The following is a 26180-nucleotide window of genomic DNA, read 5'->3' as shown; positions in this document are numbered from 1 at the left end:
AACCACTCATATCTTTGCCAAGAAAAGTCCAAATAGGGTCATTAAGAGGCAGACACAACAGAAAAAGAAGTTTTTAGGTAGTAAGATGATTTTTAACATGACTCTCCTTGATCTACATTCCAGGTCAATTGTTTTTGTTAGGATATACCTTATATTTTTGGATTAAAAAAAATATGTTAGTATTTTCTGTCTGTTGGTTCTAATCTAAGTTTGTCATTTATGTTTTTTACCTCCTATACTAAGCCATTTATCCCCTTCCAATTCTTTCTCTAGAATTTAATTTATATTATCATTTAAAACTTATTTCCTTTCTTCCAGGAATTCCATTAGAGCATTTGGCAAACTTTGAGACTTTATTTGTACATGAGTTCCTTTTTTTCTGGGTTTGTGTCTTGAGCACACTGGCTCCACAATATTATTGTTGATGCTTTCTTATCTTTACTCGTTTTTTTGGCTTTACTTCCTACATTGAGACTTTGAGGCACAGATAAGCCTTGTACTTCTGAAAAGCATGGTGAGGCCTTCTATGGTACTGATCTATATTATCTAGGCCTTTGTTGGTAAAGTATTAGCACACATGTCCAGCTGGCACAGGGGACAGGGAGCTGCTGTTCCCCCTATTCCCAGCACTTGAGGACATTTTTTGTATGGCCTGTCCCTCTGTCCAGTGGTGCAAAGTGAGCACTTCCTCCTTCTGCTCTCTAGGATAATGCGAAGGTAGGGGCCTTCACAGGCAGTTTGGGCATGTGAACTTGAAAATCTTCACCAATGTTGATCTAGGCAATCTACCAGATTCTTCAAGGACCAGCCCTCTTAGTTTATTTGGGGAAATGCAAGGTTGAACAGCTCAGATAGTTGCCTTCTCAGTCCTAATCCTATAGGATTTTGACCCTAGTTAGAGATCAGAACAATACAAGTTACAGGATTTAGCACCCTTGACCCTAGTCCTTATGCTGGAGGCTTATGTACCATGCTCCAGCATAAGATTTTCTGGACAGATCTCATCCCTACCACCCACAGGCATCTGGCTATCTATGGGGACCTATGCTAGCAAGATGTTCTCACTGTAGTTTCTCTTTGAGTTTTTTGGTCAGTTTCTTTTTCTGTCTTGCCAGAGTAGTGAGACTCTCACTCTCCATCTTGACAAGTACTGTCTGTATAGTGAGCGTATATAAAGAGCCATGATGACTTAAGAGATGAAAAATTGTGCAATTAAAAAAAATTTGGATCATACAAAGAGCATGAGATGAAAAGAGAAATAGATTGTAGGTTTTCTTCATTAAATTGCCACACTACCGAAATGTTCTAAGTCACCAGAGGATCAAAAATGACAATTTAGTGTTTGTAATACCGTCCCAAATGCCTTTCACAAAGTTGCCATTCATTAAACTAGCAAAATTTTTTTAAATAAGTATCTTGGAAAAAAAAAATAAAATAATTTTAAAATAGATTTTCCTATTAGAAAATATTGAGAGGCTGGCTATATATATATATATACACACACACACACACATACGCATGCACATATTTACATAACCAAAATTACAGAAAAATAGGATCTTCAGAGTCACACTTCCTACCAAATACATCATCAACTATACTTTTAGAAAAAGTTCCAATTATTATCCCCAAAAACTAGCTGCTTCTAAGCTTGACTTGATATTGTATGCATTTTCTCTTCGTTGCTTGGTATATATATTTGCTTCTCCTTTCTGTAACCGCCGTTTAACTATAGCTTTTTGTTGTTTGGTTAATTGACGTTTCACCTTCTGTTTCACCAGTTCCTGAAAATAAGAGGTAACATATTATTAGCATTAATGACAGCTAAATTTAGCAAGAAGTTAGTCTCAGAAAAAAATACTGAAAACCTCCTGCTCTATTTTACATTCTTATCTTATAATCCTTGCCAACAGCTCGATGTCAACAATGAAAAAGATACAACAAAGTCTACATTATGGACAATGAATTCTTAATGTCTCTAAAAATAGGGGGAAAAAAAAAGTTACAACTTTCCAGATTAAATGAAACACTGCCACCTAGTGTTCACTACAGGGGGAAAATGGATATTTCTAGCACAGAGATGGCAATTAATGTTTTTAAAAGCCAGTTGTCATTAGGTCAAACTACATAAAACAATCCCTTCATTAATTTGGAAATTTGCTGTTCTGATGGTAGCAGGAATATATAAAAAAGTCATAGATAATTTGGAGAAGATATAGAATGCTCTCTTGTGGTAAGAGAAAACAAATTTAGCTCAATATGCTTGAAATTTGATTCAGTTTCCTTATTTCAATTACATAAAATAAATTCAATAGAAACATTCCAATTTAGTTTTTACTCTTTTTTCTGAAGTCCTACAGAATTTATAATCTACTTCAGAAGGACAGGATAATCTATATTTTCTCTTTTGACACTGGTGTCAGGCAAGAAGAAAGCACTTAATATCTGTTGAATTTAATTGAATTCTGAATATATGGCAGGAACTTATTTCATCCTTGTATCTTCCATAATGGTTGGCCGTGCCCTGTACATAATAGTTGGCTAATAAATATCTGCTAAACTGAATTAATATATACATAGATTTAGACATAGATTATCAGAAAATAATGGTGAGATTTTAGATCATTGTAAAACAGGCCAGAATAAATCTAAAGAATCTAATAATAAGTCAGCAGATTTTGCTACTGTCTATTTGCTTTATAGTAGAAGACAATCAATCCTTTAACCAACATCTGAGGATCTGGTTGAAGGTTGAGAGGGACAGGGAAGCACAGTGGAAAAAGCACTGGACTCATAAGTGAAGACAGACCTAGGGTCTGACTCCTATTTCCAACTTACTAGCTTATTTACAAATAGATTTTTAATCTATTTCATTATGGAAACAATAATATTGTAGCATCTAAAACTTACAGGGATATTGGAAGGACCCAATGATGTAATATATGTAAAGTATTTGCAAATTTTAAATTAAAAAAACTAAATTAAATTAATTTTAAAAATTATACTTCAAAGAATGTGACCTCATTGATGTGGGCCTTCCCTTCCAATGACATAGACTGAAAGTCTGTCATGTCTACATGTTCTGTGGAACTCATCTCAGAAATCTGATAAAGGGGATCCAACCAAGGAAATAGTTGGACTGGAGTTCTTTTCATATATTGTGGATATCAATAAAGTATTTATTCATCACTTGTCCCTTGGGCTCATACAATAATTTATCCAGTGTCTTTCCACTCATATTTCTCTGACATTCTTTATACCACTTTTCCTGTGTAACTCTTCATTTATGAAGTATACAGCCTGTCAGCTCAGATCCTGAGGTATTCCATGTGGTATACCTCTGTGGTATTCCATGACTTGAAATTATTTATCACTATTAAGAATGCTAGCATTACAAAAAAAATATGGCCTTTGCTTCAGGAAAATCTGAGGCCATAAAATGCACTGTGCGATTTCCCAAAGTCAATTCAACAGACCCGTCATGCCCTTCCTCCCCTCCCGGTTATTTCTAGACCAAGCTTACTCTGTCCATTTGCAGTATTTAGAAGTCTCTAAATAGATGTATATACTGATGGATAAACAAATGCAAAACACCTAACAAATGGCACAGGAAAAAACCATTGCCTTTCAACAAATACCAGACTAGAATCAAAGTTACTTATTGGGCAGTATAACTTTTAAAACCTTTTCACAAAATACTTTAAAATTTCCTCTTCATATCCTAAAGTAAAAACTTAGTGCAATGAATTATAGAGTATATAAAAAAATTGTCCCCAATTCATTATATAAATAATAGATGTTATTTGTACATATGTGACTATGATCTTACCGACATAAAGTCTCTTTCTATAATGAAGACTGTAACTTATCCATGCTTGTGTATCCAGGGTGATTCTAGTCTATGCCCTTCCAATGGTCTGCCAAAGGAAGACCAGTGAATGTGTTGGGACAAATTTTTAATTTCTCTTGACACAGAGAGACTACTAGTGTTAATACAAAGGCTATGCACTGGCTATCCCTCACTTGCGTCACATTACCAGGTCTGCTGTTTTTGTTCTAGTCTGATTCTTGTGGAAAGGCAATCTTCCTTGTGACATTTGTTAGGTATTTTAAATTTGTTTATCAATACATCTATCTGGGTGTTTTAAAATGCTGCAAATAGAAAGGCGAACTGATGAAGAAACTGAGGCTTAAAAAGGGACTTGTGTAAGAGGTGGATTCAAACTCAGGTCTTTCCTGACTTCAAGTCTAATATTTCTGTACTACATCATACAGTCTCCTGTAGAGTTAATACTATATGACTATTAATTTGTTGCAAATCATGAAAACCCATATTAATACTCATCTTTTTGGTATGGGCCTCATTTCATTAAAGTACACTGCAACCTTTGTATCATCACCCAGTACTGTTAGTGATGACCCTTCTCTAAATTTATCAGCATACAATCCATACTTAAAAGTTTTTCTAGTTATGTAGGACCTTCTAGGCCATGTACTTCCAGCTTAATTTTCAGGAGTCCAAGATTACTTTCATATCATAGTTAAGATACAGGGTAGGATATTAGGAGAGAATGGAAAAGTAAACAAAAACCTGATGAAGATATCTTCAGAAAAAAATGGGGGGGGGGGGCATAGGAGAAAACACAGCTCCACTGAATCTGAGTATATCTTTTTTATTCAGAAAATTATGCTTTTGATTACAGGAGAACCAGGGAAAAGTACTGGAAAACCTTAAACGCCTTCTTGTTTCCTTTTCATAAACCACATATTGTCTAAGTGAAAATTTAAAAAAAATTTTTGCTCCATAGGTTCAATTGTTACCTAAGAGCTGGAACTGGAGCCAAGAAAAACTGGATTCAAGTTCCACTTTTAACACACTTTGCTGTGTGTATCTGTGAATAAGTTAACTTAGTCTTTCTGTCTTTGAGGAGACTCTCTTAAAGAATAGATTGCTACACTAAAGAAATCAAAGCATTTAGGTTTTTGATTCTGGGGAAGGATAAAAAAGGGAGGTGGGTAGGTATGGAAGTACCAAATAACCTCTCTGAAACCTAAATTTCTTTACCTAATTCAGGAACTATGCAAGTTGATTAAATCATTATATAAGGTCTAAGGTGTTATTATTATTGTTAACAATAAGGTTATTTATGTTTTGGTATCTTTTGAATCCCCCTGCTAGGTTACAAAATGAACATAGGGTCCATGTTTTATGTGTCTTTGCAGAAGCACTAGCTGCAGTCAGCAAATATTTAAAATTAGTTACCGGAGGAATTGTGGAACAGCTAACAATACTGCTTACAGAAGTAACACTCTCAGTTCTTCTTCTATGTTGATTAATTTGTTCCATGTTTTCATCCCTAAAATAGAAAGCAAACATTACTAGATTAAGCAATAATTTAATTTTAGTGTATAATTATGATTAAGCATATGAAAACCTAAATCACAAATTGTTTCTAACAATACTCTAAATTCTAGTCAACAATCCAAATGCTCCATAGTTGAGGGACACAAAGTGTCTCTCTTCTGGCTTTGTTACTTGAGAATCTATCAAGCTAAAATCTTCAGAAAGAATATTACAATGTTAGAAAAGGTGAAGTTCTAAAATTAAAAATGCTACTTTGTAATTTTGTAAATTAAAAATCTTATTTGGCACTTGGACACAAATCATATTTTCATGAAAGGCTTATTAAGCCACTCACCAAAATCTCTATAAATGGTTGAAAGATGCTATGTCCTCTGAAGCACTTATGAAATGAACTCTATGGTCTCAAATGTATTTACCTCCCCCAAACCATTCATACCCATCTCAATTCTTTTATTTAACTTCTTTGTATGTTGAACAACACATATTTTCAATGATCTACAAAAATCTACTATTCTTTCTTTCCAACTCACCAATTAGAAGCTGAGATTAGAGTCCATAGTGTTTAAAAGGCTGCAATTTAAGGCATTCCTATATCAAAGTATCTATTTCTACTGATTAAGGTTGTGATATTTACAAAAAATAATAAGTACTATCAATTTCTAAAATTAATTATTTTCACATCTGGACAAAAGGAATTTGTTTAGTCACTATATCATATTGTTTCAAATAGAAGTTATATCCCTAAAATGAGTTTTAAAAAATATAAAGACATATATGTCTATAGAAATGTAGTTATGCATATAAATACCACCCCTACCTCACCCCAGCCTTTTCCCCACTTCATCATTACACTACTTTGGAGGCAAAGATAACTCAAGTCCCAACTCTACCACAAGCATCAGTATATCCAAATGAAGCACAATGTATATATGTATTAAAAAAAAAACCCAAACTTTCCTTCAATAGTGTGCAGCTAATGACTTTTTTAATTCAATCTATCAAGAGTACCCTGTCAATTCTTTAGAAGTTACCATTTTGCAGTGTTAACAGAAAATCAACAAATCATTTACTTAAAATCAATCAATAGACTGCCTTGGATCAACAGGTCAAGAGTAACATTGTATGTCTCCATTTTTTATAAGGACACCCATACATCAGGTTTTTTGAAAGGTAATCATTTACTACTAGAATCAAAAAAAAGTATTGAATCAAAGATTAAAAAGGCAACATTCAATCAATAGAGATCCATACCTGAAAGGCCTAAATTCTTTATTTAATGCTGACAAGTTAATCAGATCAGGGCATTCATCTTCACATTCTTGAGAATCAGCAGGAATTTCTCCTTGATGCATTTGATCTTCTTCCTTGATATTTTCAGTATTTTCTTCCTCTTTAGGAAAATCAATTGCAGAATGCTTTAAGCAACTTCTCTTTTTTTCTTCAACAATCTCTCCTTGAATTTCTCCTAATGAATGACTGAATTCAGTCATTTCAAAACACTGTGTACTATCACTACCCTCAGATAGCACATTTGTATTCCTCTGTACCATGTCTTCAGAAGAGTTCTTGTTACAATCATCATCTGATTTATCTGGGAAGTTTTTCCCATTTTCCAACTTAGAAGACTTTACCTCCTCTGTCAGTTCTTCAAGTGATGAAGGACATTCAGATTCTCCATCTGTTTCAAGATTCTCATCATCAGGACCTAGTGGATGAAGTAGTTCATCATCTTCCTGCATTTCTTTTGTATATCCACTGGCAGAAATTTCTACATCAAGAGAGTCCTCCCTCCTAGGAAAAAAGCAGTTTCAAGCATTAAAACTCCCCCCCCCAAAATCTTAAATGTTTAATTTCATATGGTCTTTCTGAATTAACATTAATTTCTAATAGTTAATATACTCAAAAAATGAGTTTTGGAAGCCAAATACAACCTTTTCTAATTACTTAAGCACATATTGTATACATATTTTAAGTTTTTAGATTTACAAAATGTATGCTATGATTATATAATATAAATTAAATGTGGAATGCAATAAATATAATAATTTAAAAACTATAGGAAAGATGTTTGCCTATTTAATTCTTTTTTATACTAGTTTTGTAGTGGGCTATTTACAATAGTGTGCGTGCTAGAGCCAGTTCATATGGCCTGGCAATAAGCTGATGGGTTAAATATGCAATTTGACAAAAATTGGCAAGTTTTACAAATCAGGGTTTGATTTATATTGTGGACTATCTTCATTTAAGGAACTAGTGGAGAAAATGTGAATAAAACAGATTAAACCTAAAAAGTGTCCTGTGAACATTTTTTCTCCTCTGGTGACCAGGTTGCTAAACATTTACCAGCAAACCTTCTGAGTATTTTCTATTCCTATACACTTTCATCCCCAACTCAAAATCTTAGGCCACCACTGACTAATCAACATAAAAATAGGCTCTCAAAATACCTAAGAATTACTCAAAATGAATAAAGCTATATTCCTGAAAAAAGGATATGGTACAACATTCAGTTACCATCTGATTTGATTCTATTAATAAGAGTTCTGTTAAAAAAACATATAACTTGGATCTAAATAAAAATTCCCAACTGACTTATGTCACTCACTTCCATAATATACAATCCTCTGATTCCTCTGACCATAACATTCTATCTTCCTGTTTTGCCCTGTGTCTCACTGCTCAAGTCTGTTCTCAACTTTGCTGTACCCTTCAGTCCTTCCACCTCCTCCCTGTTTCCCCAGGCCACCACTCTTGATCTGGTCTAACTTTACTCTGATCAAAACCTGCACAATTTGACTTTATAAAATCTACCCTCAAATCACTTGTCCCATTGCTCTACTTAGCCAGTTATCTCTTTTCAAATCCCAAACTTGGATTACTCTTGACATGTCTTTTCTCCTCTTGTACTAGAATACAGTGAACTAGAGGAATTCACATAACTGTGATGACTGGGTTTACTGCCAACTGATGTTATCCAATCTCAAAGGGACCCCCTTACTACTGTACTCCAACCCCTTTACTCTTCCTTAATTGACTCTTATTTCACTGCCTAAAAAAAGATGTTTAAACATTCTCATTAGCAGAGGGCCTTATCTTATAGAAAGAAATGAAACCATCCATTTTAACTGTTACCTTGTTCTCAATTTCACATTTTAAATCACTTAACCATCATCTTCCAATTCTTTCCTTTCTCCCAATCTGAGAGGAGCATAGACAGCCCTTCTATATTTGAGGCTGAATAATGTTATTTCCTCTCATCCAGGGAACATAGAGTCAAAATGGCCAACTTGTTTAGCATAACAAAACAATGTAATAGTTTCCTTAAGGACTGACTCAATCTGGGAAAATCTTATCCTCAGAAGCATTTAAGTCCCAAGTTCAAATGATTAGGCCCATGTGATTCATGACGCCAAATCTATGTAGTTCAAAGTGAATCACTCAGTTTTTTTTTTGTTTTGTTTTGTTTTTTTAAAGGGTGATCATAAGCAGGCGCATCACTAAGAAAATGAAGATTCAATAAAGATGATGACACTTCCTGCATAGTCATTGATCCTCATCACTTAAGGGTTCTCTTGGCCCACCAGCCAGGCAATCCATCTGTCTTTCCCTGGGGAGGGAGGGGAAAAGAAGAAAATAAAATCTTTGTCCCAAGATAGGTATTCTTCTTTTGTGGAAACTGGTTAGATATTTTCATTTCCTTCAAAATTGTCAAAAAGCAAGCCCCCTCACCAAAATGCAAAATGATAATCATTAGGGGTCAGCTAAGGTAGCACATGAAGAGTGTGCCAGGTTTGGAGATGGAAGGATCTGGGTTCAAATCTGGTCCTGTGTGATCCTGGGCGAGTCACTTATTTTGCAATTGTCTCTCTTTAGCCTTAGAAATGATATTTAGTATCAATTCTAAGATAAAAGAGTCATTAAAAAAAGAAAAAAGAAAAGGTCACTGGGTGTGACAGTAATGTGAAAGAGCCAATCAAATTTACACTACAGATATAACAGGCTTGCCTTTTGGCTCTGGAAGCTGCTCCTTGTCTGCCACTAGGGCCTGCATCTTTGCCCACTGCTTCTGGGGCTTGTAAGTAAATATAATTTTTGCTGCCTTTGGCTGGTACCATTATCTATGCCTTTTGGCCCTGGCCACTGGTGATGGAGGCCTGCAATCTGCTATGCCAGGGTCAACTGTTACCCCTATACCAGAGAAATTGCTACTACTGGGGCTTGAGCTCTTCCGTCCAATTATGGAACAGTATTGCCATAGGCTGGAACACTAAGGGGCCTGACTCAGCCCTGTTATGGCAGGCCTGAATCTGGCCTACTCTGCAGAAAACTGCTGTGGGTCTATACTACTACTGCAGCTATTGCTGCCAGTCCTCTTTCCTTTGCTTGGCAGGAGCACAATGAGTTCTGCTTCTATCTTCCTCTGCTGAGGAAAAAACACAAAGCAATACAAAAAGCAAAATCAGAGACTCCTCTTGGCCAGTGCATGGGCTCTCTGTCTCCCTTGTATAAGCAGTAATCACTTCTGCTGGGGTTTGGGAAATGTTCCTGGTAGCTGAGCTGTGTGCTCTTTAGGGTCTGTGAAGGCTCCAGGGAGAATTACAGTTCACAGTTTAGGGAGTAAGAGCAGAAACTTGCCTTAATTTGGATTCTCTCACTTTCTGGGGTGAGGGTAGAGGGAAGTGACTTCATGGCCAGAGTCTGATGGTTGGCTACATTCATCAACTATCTTAGATATTGAGGACTGCTGGCCCAGCTATCATTTCCAAAAAAATCATTAAAACCAAACAATTTACACAAATATGACTCCCTTAAAATGGCTAAAGCTCTTCTTCCGGAAGCCTCTCCAAGACTATTCTGGGTTCAGTCTAACTCAGGCAAGTTTCCTAATATTTTAGGTTTGATATAGAAATCAATGTGATGTGCCCATAGGTCACTTGGCAGAGTTATTTGGCAACAGAAGGCAGATTTTAAATGAGGAGAGGCACTGTGGATACCCTGAAATAATTCAGTTAAAAGCAGCTCCCTTGCCTGGGTTGTCCCTCTCAGTCCATTAGCTAAACATCAAAGCATACTTGGAGCTCCCCCTCATGGCCAGACCTGACGTTAACAGCTTCAAGTTTTAGTCCCTGGAGCCACAACGGTCTCAGTATCTTTTGAGGAAAAACTATCCTAACTTGCTCCTAACCATATCACTGTTCAATATTTTCCTCAATTAACTAAAAATATTAAGGATTGAGACTAATAAATCAGTTACAAAAGCAGGGTTGTATCAATTTAAAATAATTTAAATATTCCACAGAACTGACCTGATATCTCCAAAGGTTGGATAAAGTTCACTTTCATAATTGAAACGTTTTATGAAGAAATCTCTAATGCACTTAACATCTCTGTCAAAGTACCTGCGAAGAAGAATCATTTTGTTATTTAAATTGCTCCTAATTCCCCCTATTTTTTATTTCTCTGCATACATTGTTGTATACTTATTCTAGTATGAGAAGAAAATATGTTATTCAAAGCTAGTAGAGATAGAGACTGGACCCGTAATTTCACTGGTTAAAGGGAATTCTGGATGAGGAAACTCTCATCACCGATGCAGATCTATGTAACTTAAAGAGTCTTAAGAGAGGACAGGTAGCATGATGTGAACTTGGTTCTCCATGGCTATCAGTCTACTATGGCAAGCTGTTATTTAAAGACATTTAAAAAAACGAGGACATGTTAATGGCCAATATGGTAATAATGTAAAACATCGTGTTACTCATGAGAAACAAATGCTACTTCTTCATACTTTACTAGGAAATTTGAGGTCATGTTTCATAAACTCCCTTCTTTCTCTTCATCTCAAAAATCACTGACATTGTTCCCAAATTTTTCCTTCTCTACTCTAGTTTCTGACTGTGACCACATTTTCTTCAGTATTCTCCAGCATATCGTTCCCTCCAATCTAAAGTTCATTTGACTGCCTTAAAATGTGTCCCAAAGAAGCAGCTAAGTGACTCAGTGGACTGACAAAACCTCAGATACATCCTAGCTAGCTGGGTGACCTTGGGCAAGTCATTTAACCCCCATTACCTAGCCTTTAGTGCTATTCTAACTTGGAACCAATACTTAGTATTGATTCCAAGATAAAAATGATTGGAGAAATAGTTTACAGTGTCAGATTCTATAGAGCAGCAGAAGGCTGAGGACAAAGTAAAGGCCATCAGATTTGGCAACTAAGAGATCAGTGGGAACTTTGGAGAGACCAGTTTAAATGTTGAGGTTAGAAGTCAGATTTTCTTTTTTTTTGGACTCCCCACCCTTTTTTCCCCTTGAAAAGCTTTATTTATACTTCTACTCCATTTCTCTATAAGCTGCACTCTGCTCTGGTTCCAGTTCTCTACCTTTGTGTGAACGTATGATTTCTCTCAGCCCTGGTTATCTTCCTTATATGTATTTATCTTCACTGTCTATTCTACACATGATTTATCTTTCGCAGTTGGCTAAAACCAAGTCTCTAATGCAAAGTACCTAGCTGATTTGAGATAATTCCCATTTTAATATATAATGTTCTGCATACTTACAAGTGAACATTTTCTCAATGTGATCAATATATTAATTATACTTGAATCCAATTTATATTCTTATTTTCAAAAAGAAATTAGCTATGAACATGTGACATGACATATCATTGCTAAAGGTAAAAGACCACAAATTCATGAGACTATTAGAAAATATATTCTCATATATGTGTTCTTCATATATTAATGTGATGTGAGAAACCTAACAGCTATTATTCTTACCCATTAACTAATGTAAAAATGTTACTAATATGGCACATAAATTGATTCTGTCCATTTATAGAAATAAGTTATTAAAGTGAAAAAAATTCTATGGAGGCAAAAATTATGTGATTCTTTTCAGAGACCTGGCAAATTAGGTTCAAACTAAAACTGAAATTTTGATTAGCATCTTCTTACTTGTAAAAGCATACATTCATTTATACCATATGTCTCCTAAAGAATAAATCCTCTTTCCCAGTTCCTACTTCATTAAATCAAATTTATACATAGGATTAGTCTAAATGATTAATAACAAAAATGATCCTCTTTGGGGGCAGCTGGGTAGCTCAGTGGATTGAGAGCCAGGTCTCAGACCTTTCCTAGCTGTATGACCCTGGGCAAGTCATTTAACCTCCACTGTCTAGCCCTTATCACTCTTCTGCCTTGGAACCAATACAATTGGTTTAATTGTGGAAGGTAAGGGTTTAAAAAAAATGATTTCCCCTCCTTTCTAGGAAGGGGAAAAAAAATCTTAATAATTTTAAATGTTGCCAATTTGAAATCTTTTGAAAAGGACATGTTCTTCCTTCGTAATTCAATTATGTATAAGGCAGCTTTGAACCTTTAAAATCTGAACACAGAGAAGACCAAGGGAGTATAGCCTAGGAGAAGTGCATGCCTCTGGAGTTAAAGGTCCTTAAAGGACAGAGATTTCTCTGTCCTTGTTTCTTCATCATGAAGAAGTTTACTAAGATAGTCTAAGGTCCTTTCATAGCTAGATTTCTGATCCTATGACTGTCTACCCTAGACGGAAAACCAGGAAAGAATAGGAAGTAATCTTAAAAAGATTGGTCAATAATCAATCTTAATTTTTAAATCCAGTCATTCTAGTACATACCATTCAGCGTTTGGATGAGATGTTGAGACCATTTGTGGGAAGTCAATCATGGTTATGTGGTCATCTTTATCCAAAATTAGATTGAATTCATTGAAATCACCATGAATTAGTCCATGATTGGCAAGTTTAACAATTAGTTCCATGGCTTCATTATATACTGCAGCAGGATCTTCAATGTGATGTACCTGGCACCTAACCATTTAAAGTGCAAAAAAGGCATTAATACAGATACTTTTAATTCATCACTTCTAAAAAGTCATATACAAATGCTATTTAATATATGTAGGTTACTAAAATGCTACTTTACCATTTGATTTTGGTGATGATGGGAGTTTGCCTGAAATTCAGTGAACACAGGCCTTTGAAAATACATTTCAGAATTTAGAGCACTTTTCTCAATTAGTATTCTAGAATGGAGATGCCGTTGGGGAAGGAACCAGATTAAACTAAAATTGGGAAATACCTAATGAAGTATATAAAAATACATTGTAATGAAGATAATATTAGTCTGTGGTTTTCTAAGTTGATATGTAGCCTGCAGGATTGTTTTCTACTTGAGTTGATGCCTCTTTTAGAATATAGAATAAAACCCCTATTTCAAATAAAAACTGAGTTTTCCATATTCTTTTTATGTCCACTCTTTTAAAATAAATCTCTAGCATTACAGTTCTTAAATTTTTTTTATTTCAACTCTGTTAACTAAGAATTTATGCTTTAAAAATAATACTTACAAAGGGTAACCATTTATGAGTTCCATGACTACTGCATGTCGATTATAATCAATTGGTTTTGGGACTGGAAATTTCCTCTCATAGAGAGCCTGAAAGAATGCAAAACATATAAAGCTAAGGAAAAAATCAATATTTAAAATGAGATATCAGCTCAGCTGACAAGTATGATCAACAATTAACATTTTTAATCTCTACCCAGTGATCTTTGTTTTATCCTCTGGAGATAAACTAATGGGTGTTGTTCCACATTGAACGTCTTCCAAATATTTTGGGGGATCTTCAGAGTCTACTCCCCCAAGCTACAACTATTTCTGATCTGACATGGTTTCCCATGATGACTGTTACCCTGTGAACATGCTACAGCCTAAAAATGTCAGCACACAGAAAATAGTATTCTAAATCTGATCTAGCTAGCTTAAAGTATGGTGAAAAATACCTTAAGTTCTGCATTCAGTATACTATATGCTTCTATGAATGCAACCTAAGACAGCACTGGCTTCTGGGGGAACATTTCATACTACTGGTACATATTGAGGTTGTAGTCAACTAAAAGTTCCTGATTTTTTCAAACCACATGGATTGCTATTAAATACTTTCCTCTTACTCTCTATTTCTGCAGCTAAGCATGAGTACTGGGCATTTCTTGAAATGAAAGAAAATGGGAGAGGACTAATATTGAATGCCAATTTTCAATGAGTTTATTTCTGTTCCAGCTGAATTTAAGGCAGAGAAATCACACTATTCGGGGCTGTCAATCTTATACTACTTGTGATGCCTTAATCTTGAATTTATGATTTTTGTGCGTGAATAATCTATTACAGGATTCAGCTAAGTAATATAGTAGAGTATCCGAATTGGACTTAACGAAGACATGAGTTCAAATCCCACCTCAGACACTTATTAATTACTCTATGATCCAAGTCATATAACCTTTCTTAATCTTAATTTCCTCATCTGCAAAATGGGGATAAAAATAGTACTTAGCTCACAAGATTGTTATAAAGATCAAATGAGAGGACAGACGTAAACTTCTCCGCAAGCCACAAAGTATTAAAATAAATACCAGCTATTAATCAAAAAGCATTTTAGCCCTATGCACTTGTGCTGCTGAAGCCTCTAACTTATTAAACTGTCTCCCCCTTTTAGAATATGAGCTTTTTGAAAGCAGTGACTATCTGGCTTTTCTATATCTTTCTCAAATATCTAACTTAGTTCTTTGTGCTGTAATCTAGTGCTAAATAAATGTTTCTCCACTCAGTTATTAAGGAACTGTTGTTGTTCAGTCGCTTTTCAGTCCTAACTCTCTGTGACCCATTTGGCGAAGACACTAGAGTGATTTGCCAATTCCTTCTCCAGCTCATTTTACAGATAAGGAAACCTAGGCAAACAGGGTGAAATGACTTGCCCAAGGTCACATAGCTAGTAAGTGTCTGAGGCCACATTTTTCAACTCAAGAAGATGAATCTAGGCCCAGTGCTTTATTCACTGCACCACCCAGCTGCCCATTAAGTACCTAATAAATACTAAATAATTCACCTTATGGTTGTCCCAGTGGCCCTACTTACTTGGGGACCTATAAAAAGGTGGCATTTACATTCAGTGGTCTCAGGACCTACATATATTTTAATATTATGTATATACATGAAACCAACTCTAATAGCTAATACACAGTGCTTACCAGCTTCTGCATAGTCTTTCCTGATATGTCCAAACTACTTTGTATTTAACTGCTTTGCATATATTTGTATTCATTAGCTTCATATTTATACTGGCTATATTTTTATAATTACTTGTGGTATCCCTTGTCAGAACGTAAGTTCACTGTGAGTAGGTATCTTTTATTCTTTGTACTTGTATGCTGCCAAGAGCTCAGCAAAAGTCCTGATACATAGTAGGTACTTAATAAATACTTGCTAATTGTTGACTGAAATGGATAATTTAAATTCAGCTATAATTCCTGAGACAGGGGCAGAGTCCTTCAAGGTAACTTGTTTAAAATTTTGTTCATTAGACTGTTCCAAAGCCTAAAGAGAAGCTAAATCAAGTGTTGTTCTTTTTATTTCTTCCTAACATTTCTGTAGATGTCAGGTCATAAAATTACTTCCTGAGTACCAGGACCTTAGCATGGCTGCCTATTCTCTTTCTATGGCTCAGTACAAATTCAAAGCAATATCCCATAAAGGAGAATTCTTGCTGCTTCTATCTCATACCTCATTGCCATGAAATGCCCGCCTATTGTAAAGGCCAGACAGAATGTAAAGGGGTAAAAATAAAAGGGCTGGCCTAAATTTATAAGAAGAGTGTGGCTGCCAGGAATTATGACTCAATTCCACATGATTTTTTATGGTAGTTTATTTATAAAAGAAGAAAGAGTGAAAGTAAGAAAATCAGAGAGAATATTTACTCTGGCCTGGTCTGAACCAGGCAGGGCTTAAGAGACCCCAGCAAAGGGGGCCCAGAAGTAAATTAAATAAGGGTTTTAGCCACGAGGCCTCCTCTAAGATGAGGGTCCTCTCCGGAGGCTAGTACCTCCAGAACAAGCCAGGGAAAGGAATCAGCCTTTTTCACTCACCCATGTGGTAGTTCTAAGGGAAAACAGAAAACTAATCCAAGCTCCTCCAGGGTCAAGTTGAAGGTGAAAGATCCCCTTCACAGGAAGTTCTTGTCACTTTTAAAGACCATTCCTTTCATCACTTTCTGTATCTTCCTTCTACTATTATGTGGACCAATTACAGCTAAAGCTTTTCTTAGGACTGCCCTAGGGCAGTCAGTCAATTCTGATTTGTCACCCATCATTGCACATGTGGATCACAGACCTCTCCCCAGACTTAAGGATAAGTGGAGTGTATATACTTCTGGTGATTAAATCTAAAAATGGGCAGGGGAGAGTTAATCCCATTTTCACACTACGTTGGAGGTGGGTCTTAAGAAGCAGGTCAGCCTTATTATAGTTCTCACTTTCTCACTCTGAGGGTGGAAGCTGTTCATCTCAGCTCTGAGGAATCTTTCTGATGATCAAGAGAATTATTTTTAGCAATTGTAGGAGATAATCAACTGGGAATCCTGATTACTATGTTTGCACTGACTAACTTTTAGCAGTTACAAACCCTCAAAACACTAGATTAACAATACCTGGCTAGTTATATGAGTGAGAATGAGAGAAGGGGGAGGGGAGAGGGAAGAGAGGGAGAGAGGAGAGAGGAGAGAGAGAGAGAGAGATTGATTGAGACAGAGAGAGAGAACAGAAAATCTGCAATAATAATTATTTTAGGTTGCTGTGTAAAGCTAAGGAAAAAACTAGCAAAAGTGGATATAAATATGTTATAATTAAAAGTACCTTCATATAGGCAAATTCCTTCATGGCAGACAAACGGGATAAATAAAGCCATGACATATTATGTCTATGCTTGTGGTAATCACGTTTGTTTTTCAAATTACGGAATGAAGTCCTTCCCAGTCTATGAAGCTTTAGTGCAAACTGTTTCTCTTCTTCATTTGCAACAATGTAAATATCTGTAGTTCAAAGAGTGAAAAAAAACCAACAATATTACTACATGTATGCAGGGTAATTTTCCCCCTTGAGTTAAATCAATTTTAACTTACCCTCAATAGTTCATTTTTTAAAATGTAAAAATGATATTTTCTAATATAGATTAATTAGAAAGCCTGCTGTCCACATTATGTCAATGCATAGCTGTACAGACAGCCTGTAGAACTGGTCCTTCAGTACATACATTTAGAAGAGACAGAGCAGGGGCAAAAAGTTTGGCCCAGAATCAAACAGGCAGAACAGAGGGGGGATGGATAACTTTTGGAAAACTGCACAGTGCCTTTTTCTCTCTAAAATAAAGGCTAATATATTGGATATCAATAATCATGGAATACCAGTCACTGAAAACACATCATTATCCACTAGTACTATGAGAGAAATAGTATAAAGGATGTCATCAGTTAAGATGTTTATAATTGGCAAAGAAGGTGGGTCAATCATGGAATGGGAGAGGAAGATAATAGGTCTCAGGTTTCATTCATATATACAATGCCAAGAGCATCGTAGTGATCTTTAAAGTGGGATATACATAAAGAACTTTTATTTCTATTTGTTAGTTTAAACTAAGCATTACTAATATGCGTATTAATGGCAGCATCCTCAGACTTCATGTCAGACCATGCCATAGTCACACATCTTGTATGACAGATAAGGTTTCCTCGGGGAAGAGTGGGTGTTACACAGCACAGAGGATCTAAGAATGGCACTCACTTGCTGGTTCACTTTGAGTGAATTGTGATGTATGACAGTTTCCTAGTTGAATGGATTTATGGTTATTATCTAGTTATCTAAACTAACTTTCAAACTATAAAATATATGAAAACGGACAAAGTATAAAAAATTTTTTTGTAAAGAAATGTATCTAAGTATAGGTGGTAAAGAAAATGGCAGAGCTAATACTTCATGAGCCACCAATTATATTATGAGATTTAAAACAAGTGACAAATCAATTAAGATCTCACAATGGCCAAAATGAATGTGAAATTATCAAGATTATTTAAAATAAAGATTTACATTAACTAACTATGGGATTTACTCTGGGTGTATCTTGTATCCTGCTTTATTAGCATTTATTAGCATGAAAATATTTGTAGTCCTTAGATATTCATTTTCTTTTGAATATCTTCACCTGATTGTAACAAATATTTTCATCTGAACAGTTTATGTTTTATAAAGAAACATTTTTTTACAGTGACATACATTATACATAAAAACTTCTAAAATTAATGCTAAGGGAATGCATTGGATTTATGCTCTTAAAACTAGAAGAATGGGCAAAACATTTTACCCATACTGATTGTGTGACTAGATGTGTCATCATTTTACCTCTATCATGACAAAATCTAAAAGTAAATATTTTTTAAATAAGGAAAAACAAACTGAGTATATATTTGAAGATTATACAGAAGTAATACATTAGAATAACTTTAACTTGGGAAGACTTGTATAAACTGATGAAGAGTGAAATGAACAGAACCAGAACAACCAGCAGAATAGCAACAATGTGAAGACAATCAACTGAAAGACTTACTAACAGTCCTACAATGAACCAGCACAATTGTAAAGGAACATGAAGAATCATGCTATTAGGCAGCCCTAGACAGATAGTTGATAGAGACAAAGGTGTAAACTTAAGTATATTTTCTTAATTTTGGGGGGGGGGGGGGGGAGAGGGAATCTTTTTATCTTTTTTTACCTTTTTGCTGGTTGGGGGAAGAGGAAGGAGAGGGAAAGAATTTGATCAGAAAAAAGAAAAAATAAGCCTACAAATTAGGGTCTTTCATCTCAGCTCTGCTACTTACTATCTGTGTGACTCTGGACAACTGATTTCAACCTTCTGGGCCATGTTTTCTTCATCATCTATAAAATGAAAGGGCAAGGCTAGATGATCTCTAAGCCTTATAGCTCTAAAGTCTATAGACCTAATTATGGATATGGTAACTTAGAAAACTAAAAGCCTTCTCCTCTTCATTTTTTAAATAGGCACTATGCTATATATCCACTGACATTTAGCAGAAGAAAGAAAAAAGGGAAGCTAATTAAAAATAAAAAAAGGAATTCAACATTCCACAAAATTACCTGATTCTTTGCCAACACCCATCTGGTTTCCAACAGAGTCAACCACCTGTCTTGAAGAAAGTGCTTTCAAAGCAAGGTAATCATAACCCCCATTTGTCAACCGATAACCCTGGACAGCTGGGGGGGAAAAAAAAAAAAGAAAAATCTTTTTAGCTACACATTTGTCTTACAACCAAGTCTGTTGTCATTAGGTACCAATTCTTAAATTATTTTCACTATGTAACATATACTTTTCCCTTGAGGGTTGCTTGATAAAGTTTTAATGTTATTCTCTTTTGTTTGCTAAACACAGATGTTATATTATATATATTTCTTGTTTATATTAAAAAGTTTTACTTGTACTGTCTACAGGCATATTCCTACTCTCTTGTCAAAATACTTCTGAAACTAATATGACTGTTTTTCATGAGTTACCTTTCTATATAAATCAGTGGTTCCCAAACTTTTTTGGCCTACTGCCCCTTTTCCAGAAAAAATATTACTTAGCCCCATGGAAATTAATTTTTTAAAAAATTTAATAGCAATTAATAAGAAAGATAAATGCACCTGTGGCCATCACCACTCCCCTCCCCCCATCACTGCAGCACCCACCAGGGGGCGGTGGCACCCACTTTGGGAATTACTGATATAAATGCACTGGATAGAGAATAAGCTTGCTTGCAGTTAAGAGCTAATCAGGACCTTACAGTGAGCCAGAAGTCTTGTTCATTACCCAGACATCTTTTGCTAAAGTCTTACTCACTCTTAGATGGCTGGCTGACCTTGCAGAGCTATCCTTCACAAACTCTAACTGAAGCAGTGTAAGCTGACTTAAACCAGCCTTGCCATCAGCCACTAACAAACATCCTTGCTTCTGTGTTCCATTTATCCCTGGAAGAGCCTACCCATTCTCTACTCCCAACTCCTCTCCAAAACCACTCCTTGTGATTTGCAAGATAAAATGTCTCAACTCCTTCTTGGCTGTTTGGTCTCCATTTTGGATATCCTCCAGCATGTATGTCTATACCTTCCCCTTTAATAATCTTTAAACTCAACTAGGAGTCCTCTACATTTGAGGATTAGATTTTTCATGGCTGACACTTTATATCCATCTTATGAAAGAGAATTTTTTAATCTTAATTTAATCAAGTTAACTTTTTTTTATCTTAACTTAATCAAGTACTTGGAGTGCTCTAGCCTTTTAACTTAATCAGTCTGGAATCCTTGATAAGAGTTCACACCCTCAGAGAATGAGAGGTGGATCCCATAGACACTGACCCCTGGGTACTGCTAGGCAAATTGAGACTTTGGTTCCTGAGATGTGATAGACCAGCCCATAGTGAAAGGAAGGAAGAACCAGAGAGACAGAAAGAGACATAGAGAAAACTGCTTATAAAAGCCAGCAGAGAGCATTCTGGGTTACTTCTGCTTCTGCTGTGCTCCTCTGGCCAAAGATAGGAACTTTTTCGGGGAGTGAGCTAGCTAGATTTCTTTGGAGCAGACTTGGAGTAGTAAGCTAGACAACTTCCCTATCGCCTTCCTACATTTCCCTCTTTACTATCTCTACCCTGCTGTAATAAAGGTACTAACAGCCTCATGACTTGAAAGTTAATTTTATAAATGGTGACCAAAATAATTTTTAAAAAATGCTTATATTTGTCAAATCCATTTTTAATTATTGCAGTCTGATGTTATTGTTTAGCAGCTACAAGGTATTGCCATATTTTTAGTAATAACCCTTATTACATATAGGTTTCTTCAAGACATAATTTTTCTCACAACTATCAATATTTTACAAATGAGAACACAGAAGGACAGAGAATTGAAGTGACTAGTCAAGGGTCACAATGTTGAAACCAGATTTTCAGATACATATGTGTTTTCTACTTATATCACACTACTGGTCCTATAATATTCCATAATGTTGACATGTGTTTTTTTAGCAGTTCTTTGTAGTTTTTGAAATGGAGAATGAGGTTCTATCTCCATTGAAATAGTTTGTTCTGATAATGGCTCTAATTTATTATTCTATTGAGATCTCTTCTAGCACATCTATGTACTCAATCCTATGATGTCATCTACTCTATTCTGTTCTTTGTTCTATACTCCCCAAAATCCTATAAAAAAAGGAGTTGTTTGTCTGCTTGGGGTCCTTGGCATGAATGGAGCTACTGACCCATTTATTGACAGGAAGCATACCATTACTGATAAGGGTTATCTTGCTTATAGATCTGCCTCAGTTTGTCCTTTTCCCCCCAAATTCTAGTGTAACAGGTGCTTATAATAATTTTCCATTTAAAAAATCTCTCCTAAAAATAGTACTAAAATCCCTGAGACTTTAGAAAGACCTTTGGAAATAAAATGAAAAACAAATCCATGAAGCTTAAAAATTTTTTTTTCTAGATGCTATATAAATAACAAGAAGATATAAATAATAAAGTTCTGGATTTAAAGTCAGAAAAAAAGAAATTTTGCCTTTGACAGTAATTAGCTATGTGATTCTGAGCAAGGTGATTAAATTCTATGCCAGGGTTTTTTAAACTCGGGGTCTTAGTTTTTAAAAAAGGATTCTGATAGTTCCCATTCTTTTTGGTTGCTATGTAACCTATGCATTTAAAGACACTATGTTTAAGCATTTATAGACTTTATTACATTGCCAAAAGGGTCAACTGATTGAAAAAAGATTAAGAATCCAGGTTTTGTGTTATTTTCCTATGCAAACCCTTGGACTTACAAAGTCAGAAATGAAGGCTGACTCACACCAATGGGTTACTACCCATGTTGAGAAAAATCAGATTCTTATTTTAGAGAATTAAAAAAAAGTATCTCAATATTACATAAGCATTCATTAACTGCATAATACTTACTATTAGTTCGTTCATAAGCTAAGAGTTTATGTTTTGCTAGTTCTCTTAAAATCTTATTACAACCGCCATGTTTAAGGCTGGCTATAGATGCGATCAAACTGCAAGGAACTATTTCATGGTTCTTCATGCCCATTTCAACCTAAAGTTAAAAACAAACACAAAAAATGACAACATGCATACAGCTTCTAAAATGACTCCTTTAACTCTCACAACACACAAAAATGTATCATCATCTCAGTTATATTAAAATATTTTGCTTTATAGCACTGGAAGCTGACAAGTATTAAAATGGGGCAAGTTAAGTGATAGAAATTTGCAGCTTAGAATTTTAAAATACAAGCTTTAAAAAGTGACAGAATGACTCATTGTGAAAGACAGGTTAACTTGACTTCATGTTAGCTAAACCACTTTTAGCCTTACAAGATAATCTAGTGCAGGAAGGCTGATAGAAATAAAATGGCTCATTCCTGTTTCCCCATCAAAAATTTCACCCCAAACAATATCAAACAAAAAAAGACATTAGAAAGCTTAGCTTAGTGCCTGGCAGTAGCTTTTTAATGAATGTTTATTGGTTTAAAGAATTCCTTTGGAGAGGAAGTATGGGAAGATAGGCAGGAAATTACCTGATTTGCCCAAATTCCCTTCAAATAACTTAAAATAATGTTTCAAATTGAATTTTAGAGTGGCAGAAATTATAAAAAGTTGAGGTAGAGCAGTTTTTTTTGTTCTTTTTAGAAAAAGAAATTTAACAGGCTATGAGCTTCCTACGGAAAAAAAAGCATCAGGCTCAAATGTATTTACAAAGTCAATTCTACCAAATATTTAAGAATCGATTAATTCCAATAGCAAATAAATTATATGGAATAATAAAGGAGTTCAACCAAACTCCTTTCATGAGACAAATATGATGCTAATACATAAACTAGGAAGCACAAAAACAGAGAAAGAAAATTATAAACCAATTTCACTAATGAACATTTATGCAAAAATATTAAATACTAGCTAGGAGACTATAGCAACATATCACAAGGATAATATTGTGACCAAGTAGAATTTAAACCAGGAAAAACTATTACATAATTGATTATATCAACTCAAATTATGATTATAACAGTAGGTGCCAAAAAACTTTTGACAAAATATAACACTTATTTCTATTAAAACACAGTAAATCAGACATAAATGGATTTTTCCTTAAAATGATAACAAATGTCTAACTAAGATTACCAGCAAGTATTACTTGTAAAGAAAGCAAGCTAAAAGTCTTCTCAATATGAACAGAAGTGAACTAAGGATTTCCATTATTATTCAATGCTGTACTAGAATTGTTAGTACCAATCCTGCCACAGACCCTAGGCAAGCCACTTAGACAATAAACTCCGTAAGGCAGGAACTGTTTTTTCCCCCCTCTTCTCTTTCTCACAGGATGTCTCACAAAACAGTAGGTGCTAAGTGAAATGTTGGCTGACAGACCGATTTAACCTGTTTCATCAGTAAAATGAGGAGGAAACCAATACTACTTCTATATTGTAGCGTAAACTAAGGACCAATGGAAAAAATACACAGAAGAGGCTTTGTAAACCTTATAGTTTTAGACAAATGCTCAGTACAGATACACAAAGTGGCTCCCGGTGCTCCAGGGGCGGGGCAAGATTCCATCACAACCTCTGCAGGGGACATGCCCCTCCCCCATTCCACGCGTGGCCAGACTTCCCACGCCCGCCTCAGGCAGGAGGCTTTTCGGCAGAACGAAACTCTTCGGAGCCCGTAGAAGGCTAGACTTGCGGCTTTCCGGGGCCGGGGAAACCACAAGCGACCGCCTGGTTTTCCGGGACTGTCTGTCCCAGTAGATTCGATTCCTTCCCTCTGCCGACCCAGAAGCCCAGCCCGTGCCCAGATTGCGCCCGCGAAAGGAGAAGAACGGAGAAGGCTGGGGTCGGGAGACGGTGCATCCCGGGTCTTACCGCGGTCAGAACTCTGAAGTCGTCCCGCGTCAGATAGCGCAGCTTGGCCACGTTAACCTTCCCCATGGCTGCTCCAAAAGAAAACCAATGCCGGAATATTCCCAGCGCGCGTGCGCGATAAGGCCGGGGGTGGAGCGGGAGGGTGGAAAGCGTCTCTGGCGCATGCGTCCTTTACCTGCCAGGTCCTTCTCGGTATATAAAACCTCAGGTGTTTCCTTTCGAATAAAAAAAATTAAGCAATTTCCTTTTTTGGAGGAGCAGAGTGGGAAGAGCGTTTGATATTTGTAACGGTGAAAAAGAGAGGTGGAATTTAATCTTTGGTACTGGAAAGGTGTTCTCTCCGAGCGGTTTCGCATTTTTATCTGCCAGGATTGGCTACCTAGGTGAAGCGTCCTGCCGGGGCGGGCCCGGGAGATTGGTGGTAGGAGTAGCAGTTTGTCCCTGATTGGCTTCAATTGTTGCCGTCTGGCCCCGTGGTCTCCTAACGAGATTGAGGAAGAGGCAGATACTAGGTTGATGGTTTTGGATTTAGAGAAACTAAAGGTAAATAGGTGAATAACAAAATAAAATAAACTTGACCAGGAGAAAAAGCTTAGGTTCTTGATATCTGCAAGGATAAAATGCTGGTCGTTGTGATTTAGAGGTTCCATTGTATACTGGAAAGGGGATGGATTTAGGAGTCTTGATTCGAATCCTGGTAGCCACATTTACCATCTTGTGCATTCCTGGGTAAATCGTGGCACCTATTGCAGCCCAAGTATCACCATCTGTAAAATGGTTCAAAGAAATCTGTCATCAAAATTATTTTTTAAAATCTTCCAGGAGTTCCACCATCCTCCCCTTCATCTTTTATAATACTCTTGAGAACAAGAGTTAAATTTAAAACGAACTCTTACTTGTGTCCTGGAGAGATGGTGGCGGGAGGGATGTTGTCAACATTGGTTTGGAGATGAGGTAACTCCTAGGATGGCTTTCCAGGATTCTGCTTTTATCTCAGAAAAGCCCCATATCTATTATATCTGAGGGATACTTTCCTCCTTTTTTTGGTTCTGAAGATTAATTGGAAAGGAAAGCAAGGTGTGATTTATTGCCTCTAAATCCAGATCTATGCTTTTTGAGCATTATAACTAGCTGGGTTAGCAAGGAAGTGAGAAAAATAAGTTGAGAGAGCATCTGACTTACCCCATGGCTAAAGTAGAAGCTCGTGTTTCTGAATGGGTCTGTGAGAAACTACCTTGCATAGAAAGTCATGAGCTTCTGCAAAGAACAAATATGCCAAAACTTGTTCATAATCTGAATTTTTGATTTAACTCTTAACTTCCCTTATGGAAACCACTACCAATCTCTAGCCTCTAAAGTGTGCAGTAGATGCATGAACAGATTTAACATTAACTCTGACTTTTTTTTTTTTTTTTTTTTTTTAGTACCTCATAAATTAGAGTATCTATGAGAGAGACCAACAATTGCCCCATGGCTAAAGGAACTACTTACTTACTTCTTAGATCTTTTACTAATAAGAGGGCTGAAAATGTTTTCTTTAAGGTCACAAATGATCGTTTAACTCCTAAATTCCCTGTCCTTTTCTCTCATCCTCCCTGCTTATCTGTGCCATCTGCCTCAATTTACTTTTTCCTCATCTTTGATGGTCTCTCTTTTTCCTCACTTACAGATGTCAAGCAGACTGTTAAAAAGGAATGGAGGAAATGGAATGGATTGTGATCAAGGACAAAAGTAGAGGAATTTTCCTTGGCAAATTTAACTCCTTTTCCTTGGAGTTTGGAATAAGTGAGGATAATTAATATGGGGCATGATGTAAAAGGATGCATTTAGTAAGGAAGGTTGAAAGATATCAGGACATCAGAATGCCCTTCTGGTTCTCACTCCTGATTTTTCTCCTATTTAACTACTTTTCCACAATTTTCTTTGCTAGAAAATCTTCTCTTGAACATATCCTGAACTCCAGTCCCATAACATTAATTGTCTGTT

At 36.0% G+C, this 26180-nt stretch overlaps 1 protein-coding gene across 1 annotated transcript; it reads right to left on the bottom strand.

Annotated features, from left to right (window-relative positions):
* RIOK2 (RIO kinase 2) lies at positions 1-24260 on the bottom strand. The gene is made up of 10 exons (XM_044657641.1): positions 24195-24260; positions 22231-22369; positions 19385-19501; positions 17093-17268; positions 13756-13844; positions 13025-13216; positions 10672-10764; positions 6617-7156; positions 5264-5357; positions 1-1784 (listed from the first exon to the last, which is right to left on the bottom strand). The coding sequence occupies exons 1-10, from the start codon at positions 24258-24260 to the stop codon at positions 1623-1625; spliced, it is 1668 nt and encodes a 555-aa protein (XP_044513576.1). The 3' UTR covers positions 1-1622.
* Positions 24261-26180: the final 1920 nt, after the last annotated feature.

Source organism: Gracilinanus agilis, chromosome 1 (assembly GCF_016433145.1).
Source record: "Gracilinanus agilis isolate LMUSP501 chromosome 1, AgileGrace, whole genome shotgun sequence".
NCBI classification, from domain to species: Eukaryota; Metazoa; Chordata; class Mammalia; order Didelphimorphia; family Didelphidae; genus Gracilinanus; species Gracilinanus agilis.
Note: the sequence above shows the minus strand (reverse complement) of the source record. Positions and strands in the feature narration are given on the sequence as shown.